Below are 19677 nucleotides of genomic sequence, written 5' to 3' on the forward strand. Positions count from 1 at the left end.
TTTTGTCACGTCTCCGTGCTAAAATGTCCCTAAAATATTTGAAATTATTATTTATTTATTACGTAAATTACGCAGTATTAGTTATTTATTCGCATAGATACACTACTTATTAGTAGTATATCGATGTTTATTCGTAAATTTTCTCAAAAAATGTTTTTATTTGTCAAGAATTCAAAAAAAGAACTTACTAAAATAAGCCGTTTGTGGCTTTATTCAATTTCAAGGCGGCGAAGTATCTTTACTAATCTATGCATAACACTGTGTATTTTTCTATTTAATGTTTATTATTTAATTTATTTTTGTAAATTGTCAGAATTTCAATTCTAGATAGTTTTATTTTAAGCCCTATACTATTTACATAATCAGACACGGCATTTGTAGCATTGTAATTTTATTAAATACGAATGTATATAAACGGACTGTGGTGTATTTGGACACGTGTTTTTGAATGGAGTTTTAATGTTGTGTCTGTGCTATAGTGTCCAAATTATTATTTATCTAAATTATAAAACAAAAAACATCAATTTCATTTGATCAACAGTGGTTATTTAAGTTATAGATTAAAATGAACACTTTTGTAGTGGTTGTGTGTTGTTGTTGTACTTTGTTGTTTATCGTAATGTTGTCACAGTCCTTTTACTGCTTTATTATAGTTGTATAGTTCATCAGCAGTTGTAACTAAATGATATCATAGTCCGCGCCACTGCTGAAAATAGAAATGAGTCGCGTCGCCATAGCAAATTGCATGACTACACTGCTCGCAACAACTTCAGAGCGGACTAGCAGTTTGGCGCGGATTATACTTATGATTTTTGTAGTGTTGTCGTTGTAGTCACGATTGATAGTATCTACATTGTGATAATTGATGAGTGTTGTTGATGTTCATTGTTGTGATAATCATGATTGTTGTTCATATAACGGCTGCGGTCGATTCTTATTTTTCAGTGTGATGTTATTAATAATATTATAGTGTTGTCGGTAATGTGGTGATAATATTGTTGATTTATTTATGGGATCGTGTCATTGTGTCGTCGCGAGTAGTGTTGTTCATTGTCGTTATTTTTGTAGTAGTCACGCATAGATAAGTAACGATTAGTCACTCCTAACAAGAAATGTAACGAGTTTTGACAATTGAAATTGTCACTGTCATCTATTTTCGTGATTGAAAAATATAAAAAAAATATAGTTTTTAGATCATTTACGAGTGTTTTGAACCACTTACCTGCGCATTGTCAGAATTAACAGAATTGTCAGCCGTTTAAGCCATTTAATGGCTTCCTTCAATTACAAGGCGGTGAGATATCTATACTTATCTATGTCACGTTGTTGTGTCATTGACTATTTGTATTGTGTCATCATGGTGGTGTATGGTCACGAGTGGTGATACTGCAGGTGGGCTAGTGGGTGTTCATACAGCGGGTAGAGAGGCTGTGGCGCGAGAGCGGCGGCATGGGGCGGAGCGTCACTGTCTTCGTCCGTTGAGGAGTCTAGCTGCTTGTCACCGGCGCCACCACTGGAAATAAAAATGATTGTTAGCTAGGGTAACATCAGGCATATATCAGACTCGCCTTTCAGTTTTTTCAAAGATGAGTGTAGTGTTCCCGACTCAACGTCGGGATAGTAGTATCACTTAAACCCCATTTGGCTCGCTCACGCACCAACACGCCCGTCCTCACCGACGGTCTAGCATGACTGCCTCCACACAGTCCGCTCTCATTCGGTGTCGTATGCGCTCGAGACAAACTACCCACAAGGTGATAAACTACAATGAGTAAACTGGAGGAATATTTAAGAACCCGACATGTAAAAAATGTAGCCCACGTTACTTCTACAATTTAGACGAATCGATACTGTATTATGTTAGAATTCGTGAAGCCATTTAGACTACAGGGCGTGCCGGGCAATGAGACATACGTCATTATATTATATACGATGGAAGAACTTTACCGTCCGCAGTTGGGTAAATACCATGTCAGTAAAGTGTTCAATGTTATAACGAACTTATACTATACAATTTCAAAATATATATGGCTTATATACATGTCATACAATTTTATATGTATTATCAATTGCGTCTATGCAACAAACTTTCAACAGAAAATATTTTTATATTAGATTACAAACATATCTATAAGTACTCTTATTTTAGAAGTATGATCAAAACACACATTGCCTTAATTTTAAATAATACGAACATTAAAAAATAAAAAAAGAACACAACATTCCCGGCATAAAAGAATTGTCTATTCCCACTGCTAAGTCTAGTAAAGAAAAACAAACCGCCGGATAGAGTTACCGTTGTTTAGGGGGCTGTCGGCGCGGATACGTCACTTTGCTCGTGGCTATGGCTACCCGTTCTATATACTCGTACCATAGATACCATAGATATCGTATAATGGAAGCGTAATATGATATTATGTTCGCTGACTAGAAGAGAATTGAAAACGATTTTTTTCGAATTAATCGAATTTGCAATGCTAGAAAAACTAAATTAGGAAAAAATCTCACGCTTTATGATTTTTAAGCTCCACTATAATACCGTTTTTATAATAAAACGGCAGTGTTAAGCGCTGCTGTTTTATATTGTGAAGGGAGACATGCTTATAGGAGGACTTCCAACTTAGTCGGCAGGGGTAGCATCTGTGGCCGAACTCAGATAGGACCTCAATCGTTTCTAGGATTGATTAATGATGTCGACAGGCGGCAGTGGCTCCATACCATCAAATTGACTAAATGCTCCTACTGCTGTATCGCAAAAAAAGAAAAAAACGAATACGCCATTGCGCCATTGCCGTATTAAATTACTGTTGTTATGGGGCTGTCGGGGAAGACGTAACAACGTATAACTACGCTATAGTTACTAAAGTGAAATTTGATACTTTTCTAGTTATTCATTGTGCCAATTTAAAACTAAATATGTTCTTAAAACTTTATGAAATTTTGTTTTAATCCATAGAGATACCTCTAATGAAACGATACATCGCCGCACTTTTTCTTAGATGTCGTACTGTTTTTGCACCACTTAACTGCACATGTCGGCATTGTTCCGCATTACACCACACCGGAGACGTAATGGGAAAAACCGTCAGCCGTTTTACGTATGTGTGTGCGTGATTCGTGTAAATACACTAAAACCGTCAGCTGTTTGTTCCTTTGTCAGTTACAAGGCGGTGAGATATCTTTTTTTTTTTAAATATAAGAGTAGCAGACGAGCATGCAGTCCACCTGGTAAGTGGCTAAGGCCGCCCATGGAAATCTGTAATCAACCCCAGATAGGATTAGATATTCCTACCTGAGGTCGGCCACAGATGCGCCGCTACGCCTGAGGACTAAGCTGGAACGCCTCGGAAAAGTCTGTCTCCCTTACCACACCCTTCAAACCGGAACACAGCAGCGCCTAACACTGCTGTTATTAAGCAGAAATAGGTGTGGCGGTGGTGCCGCCGGAGTCGAACCACAAAGGGTTCTACCACCTTCAAACCTATCTTTACTAATCTATGTTTATAAGATAGAAATAGATGTGAAGTGCGTACGTCCCCAGTCGAATACTTCATTAACAAACATTTTAATTAAAGAACTATGAAAACATAAGCAGTTGTAAAAACTCTATCCTGTTTCTAACCGGTAGAAAAACAAAGGAAAAAACATCGCCCTATCGAGTTACCGCTGTTTGGGAGCCACGTCAGGAGCGCTAGATATTAATGAAATAGAAATATGATACTTGATAAAATTTTAGCTTTTGTAGGTTCATATGCGAATGTTCGAAATGTTCGAATAAGTCCATAAGTTGACTATTTTCCATCAGGTTGAAGGTTGTAGAACCCTTTGTGGTTCGATTCCGGCGGCACTTTTAATATAATATAGGAGTAGCAGACGAGCATGCTGTCCAACTGGTGGTAAATGGTTACTGCCGCCCATGGACATCTGTAATCAACCCCAAATAGGATTAGATATTCCTAACTGAGGTCGGCCACAGATGCGCCGCTACCCCTGAGGACTAAGCTGGAACGCCTCGGAAAAGTATGTCTCCCTTACCACACCCTTCAAACCAGAACAAAGCAGCGCTTACCACTGTTGTTATAACAGAAATAAGTGTGGCGGTGATGCGCTGGAGTCGAAGCGCAAAGGGTTCTACCACCTTCAAAGTGACGTAAACTGACGATTGGATAATGTCCAAATAGATCAACATTCCAACGAAAATTTGAAATTATCTTTTTGAAAAATTTGGGCCCCAAAAAAATCCGCAGTGAGCTGTAAATATCGAAAATAAAGCCGCCTTTGTTTAATTTTTTGTTTCCAAATATGCAATCCTAATTTTCTAAGTCCTGTTCATAATTAGTGAAGTGGAAGGGAGCGGGTGGATGAACACGTTATCGGGTCTTTGCCGCATTAAAAAAAAACAATGCAGTATGGCCGCCTACGTCAGGTTAGAGTACAGACTAAAAAGACAGAATCCAAGAACGTTTAATAGTTTTAATAAATTACTGGCCAAGTGCTAGTCGTACTTGTATACAGAGGGTTCCGTACCACCAACATTTTATTTTTTTATTTCTTAATTAATTATTATTGCATCCATATAAGTAAATGCATTATGAAATCTTGGTATAATTATGGTATCTTTGAAATCGATTTTTACCCACTTTGAACGGTCCGAATAATTAAAAATTTGAACAATTATCAAGAGCCGTTGGCAATACACGATTTTAATAATTTTACCCCATTCTCCTCATCAGGATCGTCAGGAATCAGGATTTACGATTTTCCTTGTGCAATTTTAGCGTGGTTTTTAGTTTTTAAACTATAATTATTTTGTAGCGGCCACCGTTACAGGTACCTACATAGATAGAATTCAACATATTTTTTCTTTCCGTTTGTAAAAAAATATTTAAAACATACTTCTAAACTACTCCTTGGAAACTCGAGGTCAAAGGGGGGGTCTTAGCAAATACTACGGATCACCAAGGAGGGGAGGGAGTTAAAAAACTGTAAAAACAGCTCACATAGTACAAATTCCCTAACTGGGCTAACATTTCGAAATTTAGAACACGACGTTATCCGTTAACCAAACGTTATTAGGTTCAAAGCTGAACCACACCGAATTGTCTGGTTTACGCGCGTGCGAGCGAGAGGTGCGTGCGAGCGGGACAGCAGGACGTAACCCGACACCGTCACATCTGCTCCTAAAAGCGGGCAGACGCCGACAATATACTTATGTACATTGGGAATTTGAGTTTGTATTAACTGGCTTCTGCTTACGATTTTCGAATTTCTAGACTAGCTATTCTAGAAGTTCCAGTAGAAACAGATCTCTTCTGATAACGGTCTAGAAAACAAATGTGTTGAGTGCAAATATGGCACTTGAAATTTTTTATTTTTAAATGTCATATCCTATTTGTCCCTTTTCGGTCGTTGCAACACATATTACAGTAAAAATTGAATGTACATTTTTTATTATCCTATTGTTGATGATTTGTTTCATTTTTTTCTCTTTTGTTTTATGTTATTTTTTTTTGTCTTTCCGTTATATTTCTTTTGTGTTGCAATTTGTCCGAATAAAAATGTTTCTTTCTTTCTTTCTATTAGACTCCACCTTGATGTTGATAACGTCTTAACCCGTGCGAGATCTTACACATGCTTAAGTTTTCAGTCACACGTGTATAGAGCAGGAATATCTGAAATCCCGTTATAAGCAACATCACGAGCGAAATTACATTGTCGAAAAGATTTGAGTCAACATTTTTTTTTTTTTATAATATAAGAGTAGCAGACGAGCATGCAGTCCACCTGATGGTAAGTGGCTACTGCCGCCCACGAACATCTGTAATCAACCCCAGATAGGATTATATTCCTATCTAAGGTCGACCACAGATGCGCCGCTACCCCTGAGGACTAAGCTGGAACGCGTCGGAAAAGTCTGTCTCCCTTACCACACCCTTCAAACCGGAACACAGCAGCGCCTAACTGCTGTTATTAGGTAGAAATAGGTGTGGCGGTGGTGCCGCCGGAGTCGAACCTCAAAGGGTTCTACCACCTTTAAATAATTATCCACCCATTACTGTCCCACTGCTGGACGAAGGAGACTGGAGAAGAATTAGGCCATAGTCCACCGCGCTGGCCAAGTGCGCATTGGTAGACTTCACATACCTTTGAGAACTTTTTACTACTTTATTTACTCTCTATGATGACTCTCTATAGATGATGAGCTATGTTGGTTTCCTTTGCCTTTAAAATAAGTGATAATTAATGTTAAATACGATTAACTTTGGAAAATCAGGTGTACCTGGGATTCGAACCTGAGATCCCTCGATCGAGAGACCGTGTTTTACTATCACTATATACAGGAATATTTCAAATGGGCCTTCAGGGCCAAATCCGAATCTATAAGGATTAGCTAAAAATGCTGAAATGAGTTACGAGGACTATTTAAAATAGTAGTGATCTTATCCATTAGCGGTACGACGTGACAATCTACCCGATGTTAACTTCAACACGACCCAAAGAGGACCAATAACAGTAAAAACAATAGGCATAAAGATAATTTCGGTGGTATGAAAACCATTCAATTTTCATTTATTTTTTATTCTTAGTATTTTTCCATAGAAGGTATAGAAGTAAATGAATTGTGGAAACTAACTGTCTATTTATTATGATTCAAAGGATAAAGCGTAAAATGCTGAAAAAGTAGCAGTTTATTGTATGACGAATTTTTTAGTTTTTCTTGTTATAGCAGCCACCGTTATACGAACTCTGAAAACATTTCAAGTATCTATCTATTACAGTTCCGGATATAGAGCTCAGTGACCAACCAAATACTAAACCAACCAAATACTAAAAATGGTGAAAATGTCAATTTATGACGACAGGAAATAAAACATACTTCTGAAATAAGGCCTTGGGTACGACAGTCTATGTTAGTTGACTTAGTAAATTAAAAAAAATCTGAAAGAAGTCCTTGCTTATCTCTATGTAAGCAAGATGTTCTAACACTTAACGATAAACAGGTAACCAAAGACTGTGGAAGTCAGTTTGTGATTATTTAGAAAATAAGTAAAAAAAACTTCTGAAATAAGTCCTATACAGAGTATCAGTCTATATATTGATAAAAACGAAAACTGCAGTGTGTTTAACAGACGGACAGACGGACAAACAGCGGTGGGTTGGTAATACTTTTTAAACTTAGGCTACGTAATCCTAATACCTGGATGGTATTCCCTAAGAACTTCCGCAAGACCGACAAACTCCGACAACATGTACAAATTATTTAAAAATATTTAATTTACGGAACAAACACCAAACAAAACATGTTCTAATTCAGTCAAACACTCATAACTCTCCACCTTATTCCGTCAACACAGAGTAGATTTCCCGACGAATGATTGCAATAACGAAATTTGTCGATAATGCAGAAATTTCAACTGAGAATCTATATTTCAGGCCACTCGATAATCACCCGTATACCGTAATATTAAAGTAGGTTTTGTGTAAAAGAGGTTATAAATACGCAACTGACTTGGATATCGGGTTACGAAGCCGGCCAAATGGATAGGTAAACTCCCCTTTATATTGTATTGTGGCTTTATTTTTAATACTAGCGCTGAACGCAAGGTTTTTGTTCATTTTATTTTTGAGTTTACACTAACTTAAATATACTTTGAAGGTGGTAGAACCCTTTGTGGTTCGACTCCGGCGGCACCACCGCCACACCTATTCCTGCCTAATAACAGCAGTGTTAGGCGCTGCTGTGTTCCGTTTTGTGGTAAGGGAGATATACTTTTCCGAGGCGTTCCAGCTTAGTCCTCAGGGGTAGCGGCGCATCTGTGGCCGAACTCACGTAGAAATATCTAATCCTATGTGGGGTTGATTACAGAAGTCCATGGGCGGCAGTAGCCACTTACCATCAGGTGGACTGCATGATCGTCTGCTACTCCAATATTATAAAAAAAAAACTAAAATATCATGACTGCGAAGGCGAACCATCCTAGATAACTCCAGGTCGTCCAAAACATCTTATATCGTAGGGCTCTCAATGCCTCATGGTATGTCAGAAATGCCCACCTACACCGTGACCTGGAGCTCGCTCCCATGCAACAAGTCCTTAAAAAAATCTCTGAAGGGTTCTTCACTCGCTCAGAAAACCATCCAAACTCTTTTAGCAAAGGTGCATCCGACTACACCGCTCCCATTCCTACTCTTTATAATTGCCGTCGGCCAAGAAATATCTTGACCGACGCTTCAAATAAACTCTCCTCGGACCTGGAGAACTAGCTAGCCACCCATTTGGAAGAGCCTCTCTCCGACAATGATCATCATCCCAATGAGGTAAGCCTAGAACCGATGACATCTTCAGTGCCAACAACCCAGCGGACGCTCCCTATGGAGCACCGCTAGCGCCTCTTGTTTAGCGAATAAGAGGTCGCAGTCCCATGCCAGCTGTAGAGTCGGTAGGTAAGTAGGTGTTTAGTGGGTAGGCATCCCGTAAGGATAACTCCTATACTCCCCAGGCATCGTCGTCGCGACCTGGACGTGCTTGAGCATTCATCTGCCTCCCTCCGCAAAGGGTTGCCCTATTCCATATTCGTCTGGGCGCAAAAAAAAAAAAATTGTGAAAAGCCGCATAGTGTAGTCTATCCACATTTCTGACTGCAATCGTTTTAATAACCGTCAAAATATCTATAGTCCTATAGTTATAGCAGTATTAAGAATATTGCTGTTAAAGCTTGATATAGCGAGATTGTCTCGTTGGCAATACTGCTGAGTTAGTTGTCAGCAAGATTGCCAGTTATAAACATAGCGTACATACAGGATGTTCCAAAACTCAACCAAATACTAAAAATGGTGAAAATGTCAATTTATGACTACAGGAAATAAATATACTTCTGAAATAAGGTCTTGGGTACGTCAGTCTATATTAGTTGACTTAGGAAATTAAAAAAATCTGAAAGAAGTCCTTGCTTATCTCTATGTAAGCAAGATGTCCTAACACTTAACGATAAACAGGTAACCAGACTGTGGAAGTCAGTTTGTGATGATTTAGAAACTAAAAAAACACTTTTGAAATAAGTCATATACTAGTATTCTTCTAAATTTAAATAACTCAAAGGTGACTGACTGACATAGTGATCTATCAACGCACAGCCCAAACCACTGCACGGATCGGGCTGAAATTTGGTATGCAGGTAGATGTTATGACGTAGGCATCCGCTAAGAAAGGATTTTGATCAATTCTACCCCCAAGGGGATAAAATAGGGGATGAAAATATTACTTCGTTACGCGAGCGAAGCCGCGGGCAAAAGCTCGTCAGTCTTATATACAGTGTGTTTCATAACTCAACGATACAATAAGGAGAAGGAGACAAAATGTCAATTTATGACGACTTAGAATATAAAAATACTTTAAGCTGTCTAGCTGTATCATCATCAACCCATTACTGTCCCACTGCTGGGCACGGGTCTCCTCTCAGAATGAAAAGGATTAGGCCATAGTCCACCGCGCTGGACAAGTGCGTATTGGTAGACTTTACATACTTTTAAGATTTTTTTTTATAAATCTCTCAGGTATGCAGGTTTCCTCACGATGTTTTCCTTCACCGTTTAAGCAAGTGATAATTAATTTCTAATACGCACATAAATTTGAAAATCAGAGGTGCGTGCCTGGGATTTGAACCTCGGACCCCTCGATCGAGAGGCCGCGTTTCTTAACCACTAGGCTATCACTGCTTATATAGTTGATGCCCACTACTGGGCATCTCAACTTAAGTCCCTATAAAATTGCAGCTAAATAAGTGCGAGCCCGACACACACTTGCCGACCGCACATCCCTTTGTCGCCGCCGACGGTTTCGGTTCGATTCCCGTCCAGTTTTTTCGGGACCGCGCCAGTGAGATGGAAACAAACAGGATTAAGATTAAGATTTCCATATAGATAAGCGTCACGTATTATTCACCCTCCGTTAGTCAATAATTTAATTTTAATTTTTAGAAGCCGATTTTGGGCGTAGTTTTTAAGTCTTAATATAAATTTTGATTTAACTGTGATGTTCAAAATGTAGTAAAAAATGGAACGTTTACTTACTAATAAAAATTAAATTTTATGCCAAAACTAGCTACCCGGCAAACGTTGTGTTACCATATAAATAAAAAAATGTTATGGGTGAACAACCCTTATCACTTAGGGGTATGAAAAATAGATAGTAGCCGATTCTCAGACCTACTGAATATGCGTATAAAATTTGGTGAAAATCGGTAAAGCCGTTTAGAAGGAGTACGGTAACTAACATTGGGACACGAGAATTTTATATGTAAAATAATTACCTACCATTTATATTTCTTTACTACGAGTCATTACCGATTTGACCTTTGGATTTTAAAATCTCAGATTCGGAAGAGAATATCGAAAACAAAAATAGAAATCACATTCCGAAGACTAAAAAGCATAAAATAATTATTCAAAAATATTGCTTTTTACCTATTATTTTTTTATAACTGATTAAAAATCTATCTATATATATAAAAATCAATTGATGTTCGTTAGTCTCGCTAAAACTCGAGAACGGCTGGACCGATTTGGCTAATTTTAGCTTAGAATAATTTGTAGAAGTCCAGGGAAGGTTTAAAAGGTGAGTAAATATGAAATATACTTCATAAATAGATTCGGAGGCGGTACAAAGTTTGCAGGGTCAGCTAGTAGATAATAAAAATAGTCGAAAATCGTGAAGAGCATACGATGCGAAATAGTTAAGTGTCTTTTGTTTTAAATGAGTAAATGAATACAGTCCTCAGGAGCCACGCATTTTTCCTTTCAGAAAAACCCTTGTTATGGAGCAGGAGCGGTCCCACTGGGGGAAATGAGAAATTTAGATACAAGTGGTCTAATTTAAACATTTTTATTCTGTGACCCCCCCCAAAATATTTTGTTACGATCACACCTGTTATGGAGTTGGCAATACAGATGTCCACGGACAGCTAGGACCATTTAGGTACAAGTTTTGAAGGTGGTAGAACCCATTGTGGTTCGACTCCGGCGGCACCACCGCCACACCTATTTCTACCTAATAACAGCAGTGCTAGGCGCTGCTGTGTTCCGGTTTGAAGGGTTTTTTTTATAATATATAAGAGTAGCAGACGAGCATGCAGTCCACCTGACGGTAAGTGGCTACTGCCGCCCATGGACATCTGTAATCAATCCCAGACAGGATTAGATATTCCTACCTCAGGTCGGCCACAGATGCGCCGCTACCCCTGAGGACTAAGCTGGAACGCCTCGGAAAAGTATGTCTCCCTTACCACACCACAAGGGTGTGGTAAAGGAGTATGGTCGTTTGCTGCATATATCTTATAAAAATGTTTAGATATATAGTTTGTATAGCTAGGTATACTTTATTTTATTTATAACTATAGCTATGAAAATAAAGAGGTAAGTGTTACACTTTCAAATGCCGACCTTGCATGTCTTGTATCTACGAGTACATATGTTTTGAAACTCAATACGATAAGTCAGCTAGTTGCAATTTATAAAAATATTATTGTTTAAATCAGCAGTAAAATAAAAGCGCTGATTAGCAAAATAGTAAGTAGTTGCAAATGCAAGCTCTTCCTAATGGAATTTATTTAATATTAAAACACAGGTTAATTAATAAGGGTATTTAAGGTTCCGGGTCTTAAGGGTTCCGTACAGTTTCCAAATAAATGGGGATCCACACATTCCCCATACAAGAAACTGCTATTTTACTAGAAAGAACTATTTTCCTTTCGTCCAAATTAGACATAGAGCGTGACCTACAGACATAGAGCGTGTCAGACACATGCCGTGGCAGACAAAAATATGTTTCTATACAATCTGCATTAACGTATTTATATCGTATCGACAGCACAATTTTACATACCAAAAAGTAAAATTGGATTTTCGTGGCGGTGCACCAAACATAAAAATTTCATAATTTCTAGAAGTGTCCATTATTAATAACCAATCTATCCAATTCTAACCAAATTTTGATAATTTTTGCTTACTTGAAATTGTTATTTATTAAATTTCTATGTAAGATAGGGGAAAAAATGTATAGATTGACTTATATAATGACGGGCTCAACCTAGTTTTATTTCCTGCAAAAAATTTAAAACAGATGAATAAATAGACTTACCTATCTTTGTGTTCTGCCTGTCTGTCTCTTTGTCGTCTATTTTTGAACCAATTTGAAACCTGGAAAATAATAATAGAGTATTACGCATCATATTAGAAAAAAACTAATAGTTATAAGGCAGGTACATACTTATTTATGATAACTGATAGGTTATGTAGAAAACAAATGAAAAATATCGATCTCCGTTTAATTTTTATATTCACTATTATTAGCCCATAGATAAGTAAAGATTACTCATTCCTAACAAGAAAATGAACCCAGTTTTGAGAATTGGAGTTGCGTACAAAACTTTTGCCACGTCTCCGTGCTTAAATGTCCCTAAAATATTTGAAATAATTATTTATTTATTATGTAAATTACGCAGTATTAGTTATTTATTCGTAAATTTTGTCTAAAAATGTTTTTATTTGTCAAGAATTCAAAAAAAGAACTTACTATAATAAGCTGTTTGTGGCTTCATTCAATTTCAAGGCGGCGAAGTATCTTTACTAATCTATGTATTAGCCTATTCTTTGAATTTTTAAGCGGCAGTCGCCATTTTGTTGCCGGTGTGACGTCACTTCGATAGTAAGCAAAAGTGCTGGCTGCTATTTGTAAGGGAAACACATTTTCCAATAATCTAACCTATTCTTGGCTATTAAAAATCGAATGTGACAAAATGTAATATGAAGATATTGTGAAGTTTTATCTATGGTAGGCAAAGAATTGGATAATTTGATTTTATTGTAAATGGGCGTTAGTCCACAGTGTTAATAACGAATCTGTGGCCAACCACAAAATTTCAATGCTATCTGGGGTATCTGTCAAATATTAACTCTACTACCTATAAACATAGATAAGTATACATATCTCACCGCCTTGTAATTGAAGCCATTAAATGGCTTAAGCGGCTGAAAATTCTGTCAGCCATTTAATGGCTATCATGGTGTAATTTACGCGGAACAATGCCGACATGCGCAGTTAAGTGGTGCAAAAACACAAAATCGAAGAAAAAGTACGGATGTTCTTGTTAGGAGTGAGTAATCTTTACTAATCTATGCGCAATAAGGTAAGTTGCATTCTCTTTTTCTACTTCGATGTCATAAAAAAAATATAACTAAGTAACTCAACTTCCGAATATTTATTAATCCTGTACTTCAATTTTCTTAAAAAAAAAACAAAAACAACTTAACACCCAAATGTTAATTAATTTTCCACCAAAAATCAATCAACACTCATAAATTCCAATGATTTCTTTTTCGAAAACCGTCAAATATTTGTCAACTTAAACAAATGTCTTAAAACAACATCTTAGAAATAAAGTTGATAACTGGTCACCATCAGAGCAGATCTTGTGGTGGCGGTAAGCGGATACTCCCTACCACTTCCTTAAAATTCAACAGATTGTGTTACACGCTTGTCAATGTTCCTTGATTGGATATAAGATAGTTTGTTTAACTCGACAAACATTGAAAAGTTTTGCCGCTGACCAGCAGTGTGTACTCCTATATTTAATTAGAAAACTATATTTAATTATGAAGCCTCTGAGCAGTAATGGTACTCAAACCAACGTGTTTTGATATTTAAAACCGATTTAATATTTTTTTGTAGTAAATTTCACATCGTATTATTGGTGAATTTCAATGATAGGTACTTTTTACTTATAACAAAAAAGAAAGATACCGCCAAATGTAGAACCTTCTTCTTTTACAAGGTGGGTAAAAATAGACTAAAAACCAAGTATGTTACGTATAGTGCTATAAAGAATATATGAACTAAAAAAACATAATTAAGTAGCCTAAGGCGAATGACGGTATGACATCTTGCACTAAGCGCGGACTCTACCACGAAGGGTACCTTGTATAAATTCAAATTCAAATCTCATTTATTCAAAATTGATTCATATAGAATACTTTTTGAAAGTCAACAAACTACCACCGCTTCGGAAGGTATTTCGTTATGGAGAAGAAGCGGCGCAAGAAACTCCATACGTGTGCAAAGGACTTACTTGTACAGTAGTTAGGCCTGTGGTCTCCGCCAGCTCTCTCTTCTCTCGCGGCGACGGATATGGATTGTGGAGGTACCAATCCCGTAGGACTGACCGGGATTTTTCCTGTTGGAAGAAACGTGATAATTTTAGATTGTATTTAACATACCTTGTGAAGTAAAATAAATAAATGTTTAAATGTTAAAGGTTTACATTTCTTTTTCTACACTAATATTATAAAGGGGAAAACTTTGTTTGTCTGTTTGGTTGTAATGAATAGGCTCAAAAACTACTGGACCGATTTTAAAAATTGTTTTTTCATTCGAAAACTACGTTATCTACGAGTAACACAGGCTATATTTTATATGAAATATATTTGATAAATAGATTTTGAGGCGGTACAAAGTTTGCCGGGTCAGCTAGTTTGTAATATAGTAGTAGCAACCAAACATACAGTCTACCATATGATATGATATGATATGATATGATATGATAGTTTGATGATTTTTTTTTATAACAGAGCAACGAGCATGCAGTCCACCTGTTGGTAAGTGGCTACTGCCGCCCATGGACATCTGTTAGCAACCTCAGATAGGATTAGAGTTCTACCTGAGGTTGGTTACACATGTGTTGTTACCCCTGAAGACTAAGTTGAAACACCTCGGAGAAATATGTCATAACTTATTTCATATATCGTAATTTTTAGAATTATTTTTTCTGTCTCTCATGTAAGTCGCCGAAGAAAGTTTTATTTCTGCCTAAGTGCCTACAAAAGAAGCTTCGCCGACATCCACTTTTGTAATTAGCCGCTTTAATACCCCCTGAGTTTATTTGGACCCTGAGAGCTTCTAGCGCCCACTAGGCGGCCGCTATCAGCCATTTTATTATTTTTCTTGACCATAGTAAAGATACTTCGCCGCCTTAAAATTGAATGAAGCCACAAACGGCTTATTAGTAACTTCTTTTTTTGAATTCGTGACAAATAAAAACATTTTAGAGAAAAATTACGAATAAGTAACTAATACTGCGTAATTTACATAATAAATAAATAATTATTTCAAATATTTTAGGGACATTTTAGCACGGAGACGTGGCAAAACTTTTTTACGCAACTATTTCAATTGTCAAAACTGGTTACATTTTCTTGTTAGGAGTGAGTAATCTTTACTAATCTATGTTCTTGACATGTCTTTTATGTGTATTAATTGATGTGTATTTACTATTTATTAATGGATTTAATTGATTTATGTTACGTTATTGTAATTTCGATAATTAATTATTGACATTCATTTGATTTACTTTTTCTATTATTTATATTATTACTTTGACATTTTATTGGACATTTACATTATTATTATTCTTGCACTATTGTTTAATTTAATTATATTCGATGTTTAAGGAATTTTTGACTAATTTGAATTTTGGATGTAATTTTAATTTATTTACAATTAATATTTAATTTAAAAATCAATATTTTGATTAATTTCACTACACTAACGCATTAGGCTAGCCTGTAATGTTAGTCTTATCACTCCATCAAATGAATTTTATCACTGCTAATCATATATTAGTAAAGATACTTCGCCGCCTTGAAATTGAATGAAGCAACAAACGGCTTATTTTAGTAAGTTCTTTTTTTTTGTAATTCTTGACAAATAAAAACATTTTTAGAGAAAAATTACGAATAAATAACTAATACTGCGTAATTTACGTAATAAATAAATAATTATTTCAAATATTTTAGGGACATTCTAGCACGGAGACGTGGCAAAACTTTTTTACGCAACTATTTCAGTTCTCAAAACTGGGTACATTTTCTTGTTAGGAGTGAGTAATCTTTACTTATCTATGCTGCTAGTAAAAGGCAGCAAAAGTGTGACAATGGCCTCTTGAACCACGGAGAGTTCCATAACCGGGGGATCTTCAAACTACTAACCTTAAAACAGTACGAAGTCTCCTCTCCATCCCATATCGTCCTTGGCAGAGGGAATTTACGCCGCACCCTGTATTTGCCGACGGCGCCGAGCGGCCTGCCTCGTAACCGCTCTGCCTCCATATAATGTGCTGAAACAATGTTAAAGAGAATAAAATATATTAAAAATAATAGATTAATACTAACTAATAGGTAACTTAGTGATTAATTGTAGACTCAACTTGCTTTGATGATGCTCTGTTATGTAGCGAAACACGTGTTGATTGGTGGTATATATTTTTGTTTATCCTATGTGGGAGGGATGGTGATGCATACTGTATCCTGTATCCAATTTATACATAAATTATTATTGACTCTGTAGTGATATTGAAGGGGGTTCTATTTTTTGGGTTCCGTACCCAAAAAGTAAAAATGGAATTCTATTACTAAGGCTCTCACAGGGTTCTGTCTCCTGAACCGTAATAGATTAACACTTAAATTTTTTACAGAGTATGTCGCTATAATAATAAATACAATGCTTTGTACTTCTTATCTTTCATTTCTGTATTGTTTCGTATATTTAATAAATAAAATAAATACTAAAAAAAACGTTGAAAATAAAGGGGATCGCCATACAATAAAACACATTTTTCCATGTTTTTCGCTTTATCTATTGAACCGTAATAGGTCGACAGTTCACATTTTCATGCCCTTACTTCAATGGCTATTATAATAACAAATACCTACTAAAAATAAAAATATTAACATTTTGGTGGTACGGAACCCTTCGCGTGCGGGCTCGACTTGCACTTAGTCAACTATTTTTAAAACAAAACATACCTTTTAGCCACAAATTCTGCAGCTTCGAATGATTGTGCGCGCTGAACGTGTGTGACTCTAGTAGCCTGTACAGCTCCTTGAAGTTTCCCCGGTGGAAGGCCACCATGGCCTTGGCTTTGAGGACTGACTCGTGGGCATGGAGCCTCTCGCACGCTGGTAGGGACCAGAGGAAGCGGCCTAAGCGCTCGATGTTCCCCGCTTGTTGGAGGACCTGGAGACAAAAGAAATATATTTAAAATAGATATACATACGATTGACTGAAAAGACTCAAACGGACTAAACCCTTTGAGCTCATGACATAACATAATAATAATAATAATAATATTCTTTATTGTACCCAAAAAAGAACACAAAACAAAACATACAATTTTGGACGATACAAAAGGCGGTCTTATCGCTAAAACAGCGATCTCTTCCAGACAACCTTAGGATGAGGAGTTAAAGAAGAGATGACTTAAAATAATAGGGTGGGTGCAATTAAATGATAGATGCAGGACTAATATATAAAATTAAGTGTAAATATAGAGATAGCATACTATAGAACAAATAATAAATAAAGGGGAAAGAAGCTAAAAAAATAAAATTACAAAAAGAAAGTTAACACAGTTTTATAGGTGAATAGCAAGAGCACAGATTTTGGGAGGAAAAATAGTTAGAGGTGAAGGTAGTGAGATTTTACGAGATTTTTGAAGGAGTATAAGGATTGGGAGTAACGAATAGATACAGGGAGGGAGTTCCAAAGACGGATAGCGGATACAGTGTAGGATTTTTTGTAAAAAGAAGTTGAGTGAGAGGGAGTACAGAGAGCAAGATTTTCTGAGGAACGAAGGGTTCGGTCATGGGACAAGTGGAGGAACTGGAAGCGTTGTTTGAGGTAAGGAGGAGCAGTTGGATTAAATAGTAAACAATAGAGAAGAGATAGAATATGAGCATTCCGGCGAAGGCGAATTGGGAGCCACTTGAGTTTAGCACGATATTCTGAAACGTGGTCATATTTTCTTAGGCCGAATATAAACCGTATACATAAGTTTTGGAGTCGCTCAAGCTTATTTAATTGCTCCTCGGTAATGTCGGGATAACACACATCAGCATAGTCAAGTATTGGTAAGAGGAGGGACTGTGCAAGCGTAATTTTAGTTGGAATGGGTAAAACATTTTTTAGCCTACGTAGCGAGCTCACTGCAGCAAAGAGCTTTCTACTGACCTCTGAGATCTGAGGTATCCATGAAAGGTGTTGGTCCATGTAGATACCCAGATTTTTGACCTTATTGCTATAGGGAATACGCACATCATCCAGTACGATTGGTGGTAACTGGTGCCAATCGATCCTAGAGATCAGACGCGAACTCCCTATGATAATAGCCTGAGACTTGGTAGCGACTTGGTAACATAGTGTAGTGTTAGTGAAATACTGATTAATTTACAATATAGAACATAACGTCTCTACTTCTTTATGTGTTATAAAAAAGACAAACTGCAATATTGCAGTTTTGGTAAACCTTTATCGTACATATTTAAAATACGAGTAGATATGTATACGGCGATTAGTAAGACTCAAACCTAAGCTAATGACATAATAACATAGAATAGTGTTAGTGATTAATTTACAATATAGAACACAAAAACAATGTATCTACTCGTTTATGTGTTAGAACAAAGAAGTGCAATACCAGAGGACACTTCCTTCAATTAATGATTAGGTTAGATTAGCAGCATTAGCAGCAGATTAGGTTAGCGAAGAATTATTCATTAGAGCCATTATTCTTATATTAGACTAGATTATGATTAATATCAATACTTTAATGTTTATTTGGTACTTCATACATACATACAAGTCTCCCAGAAGTTAGGCCATAATATAACTTTAACTTTCACATTTTTTTTAGAACTTTCAACTATATTTATCCTTGGGTTCTTCAGTATTCTTTCATAATTATAGTTATATGATAATTACTGCAGTTACAGACACTCGCTTTATCTTATATATAAAATTCTCGTGTCATAATGTTAGTTACCGTTCTCCTCCGAAGCGGCTTTACCGATTTTCACCTAATTTTATATATTCAGTAGGTCTGAGAATCGGCTACTATCTATTTTCATACCTAAGTGATAAGGGTTGTTCACCCCTAACATTTTTTATTTATATGACAACACAACGTTTGCCGGGTCAGCTTGTAACATGTAAAATTTAAAACCGTAGTGTTTCATATTAATCACCATGTTTATAGGTGACAATGATAATCCTTTTGAGTACCCGCTATAGATAAGTATAGATATCTCACCGCCTTGTAATTAAAGGAAGCCATTAAATGGGTTAAACGGCTGACAATTCTGTCAGTCATTTAATGGCTGTCGTGGTGTAATTTACGCGGAACAATGTCGACATGCGCGAAATCAAAGTAAAAATGCGGAGAAATATCGTTTCATTCGTAAATGATCTTAAAACTATATTTTTTTAATATTTTTCAAACACGAAAATAGACGACAGTGACAATTTCAATTGTCAAAACTGGGTACATTTTCTTGTTAGGAGTGAGTAATCTTTACTAATCTATGGTACCCGCTAACAATAGCCAGAGATAAATATAGCCATATGGTCACGGTCAAAATATATTGACACTGAAAACATGGTCGACGCTAGTAGCAGCAATTTTTGTAAGTATTTTTAGATCAATGTCATTAAAATCAAAAATCTAAACTAAATCTGTTCAGACAATAAACTTAAAAACATTTTTTTAATTATTTTTTTATAATATAAAAGTAGCAGACGAGCATGCAGTCCACCTGATGGTAAGTGGCTCCTGCCGCCCATGGACATCTGTA

The 19677-nt window shown here is 36.5% G+C and overlaps 1 protein-coding gene across 1 annotated transcript in view; it reads right to left on the bottom strand.

Annotated features, from left to right (window-relative positions):
* Positions 1-388: 388 nt before the first annotated feature.
* Positions 389-19677, bottom strand: part of LOC140745926 (homeobox protein six1a) — a 44948-nt gene continuing 25659 nt past the window's right edge. The window contains exons 3-7 of the mRNA XM_073077888.1: positions 16855-17065; positions 16039-16166; positions 14124-14228; positions 12137-12195; positions 389-1513 (exon numbers count right to left, since the gene is read on the bottom strand). Of these exons, the coding sequence (XP_072933989.1) occupies positions 1372-1513; positions 12137-12195; positions 14124-14228; positions 16039-16166; positions 16855-17065 (645 nt within the window). The 3' untranslated portion in view covers positions 389-1371. The remainder of the gene's footprint in view (positions 1514-12136; positions 12196-14123; positions 14229-16038; positions 16167-16854; positions 17066-19677) is intronic.

Source organism: Epargyreus clarus, unplaced genomic scaffold, assembly GCF_041222505.1.
Source record: "Epargyreus clarus isolate Ecla_fem2 unplaced genomic scaffold, WU_Ecla_fem_2.2 ptg000011l, whole genome shotgun sequence".
Lineage (NCBI taxonomy): Eukaryota > Metazoa > Arthropoda > Insecta > Lepidoptera > Hesperiidae > Epargyreus > Epargyreus clarus.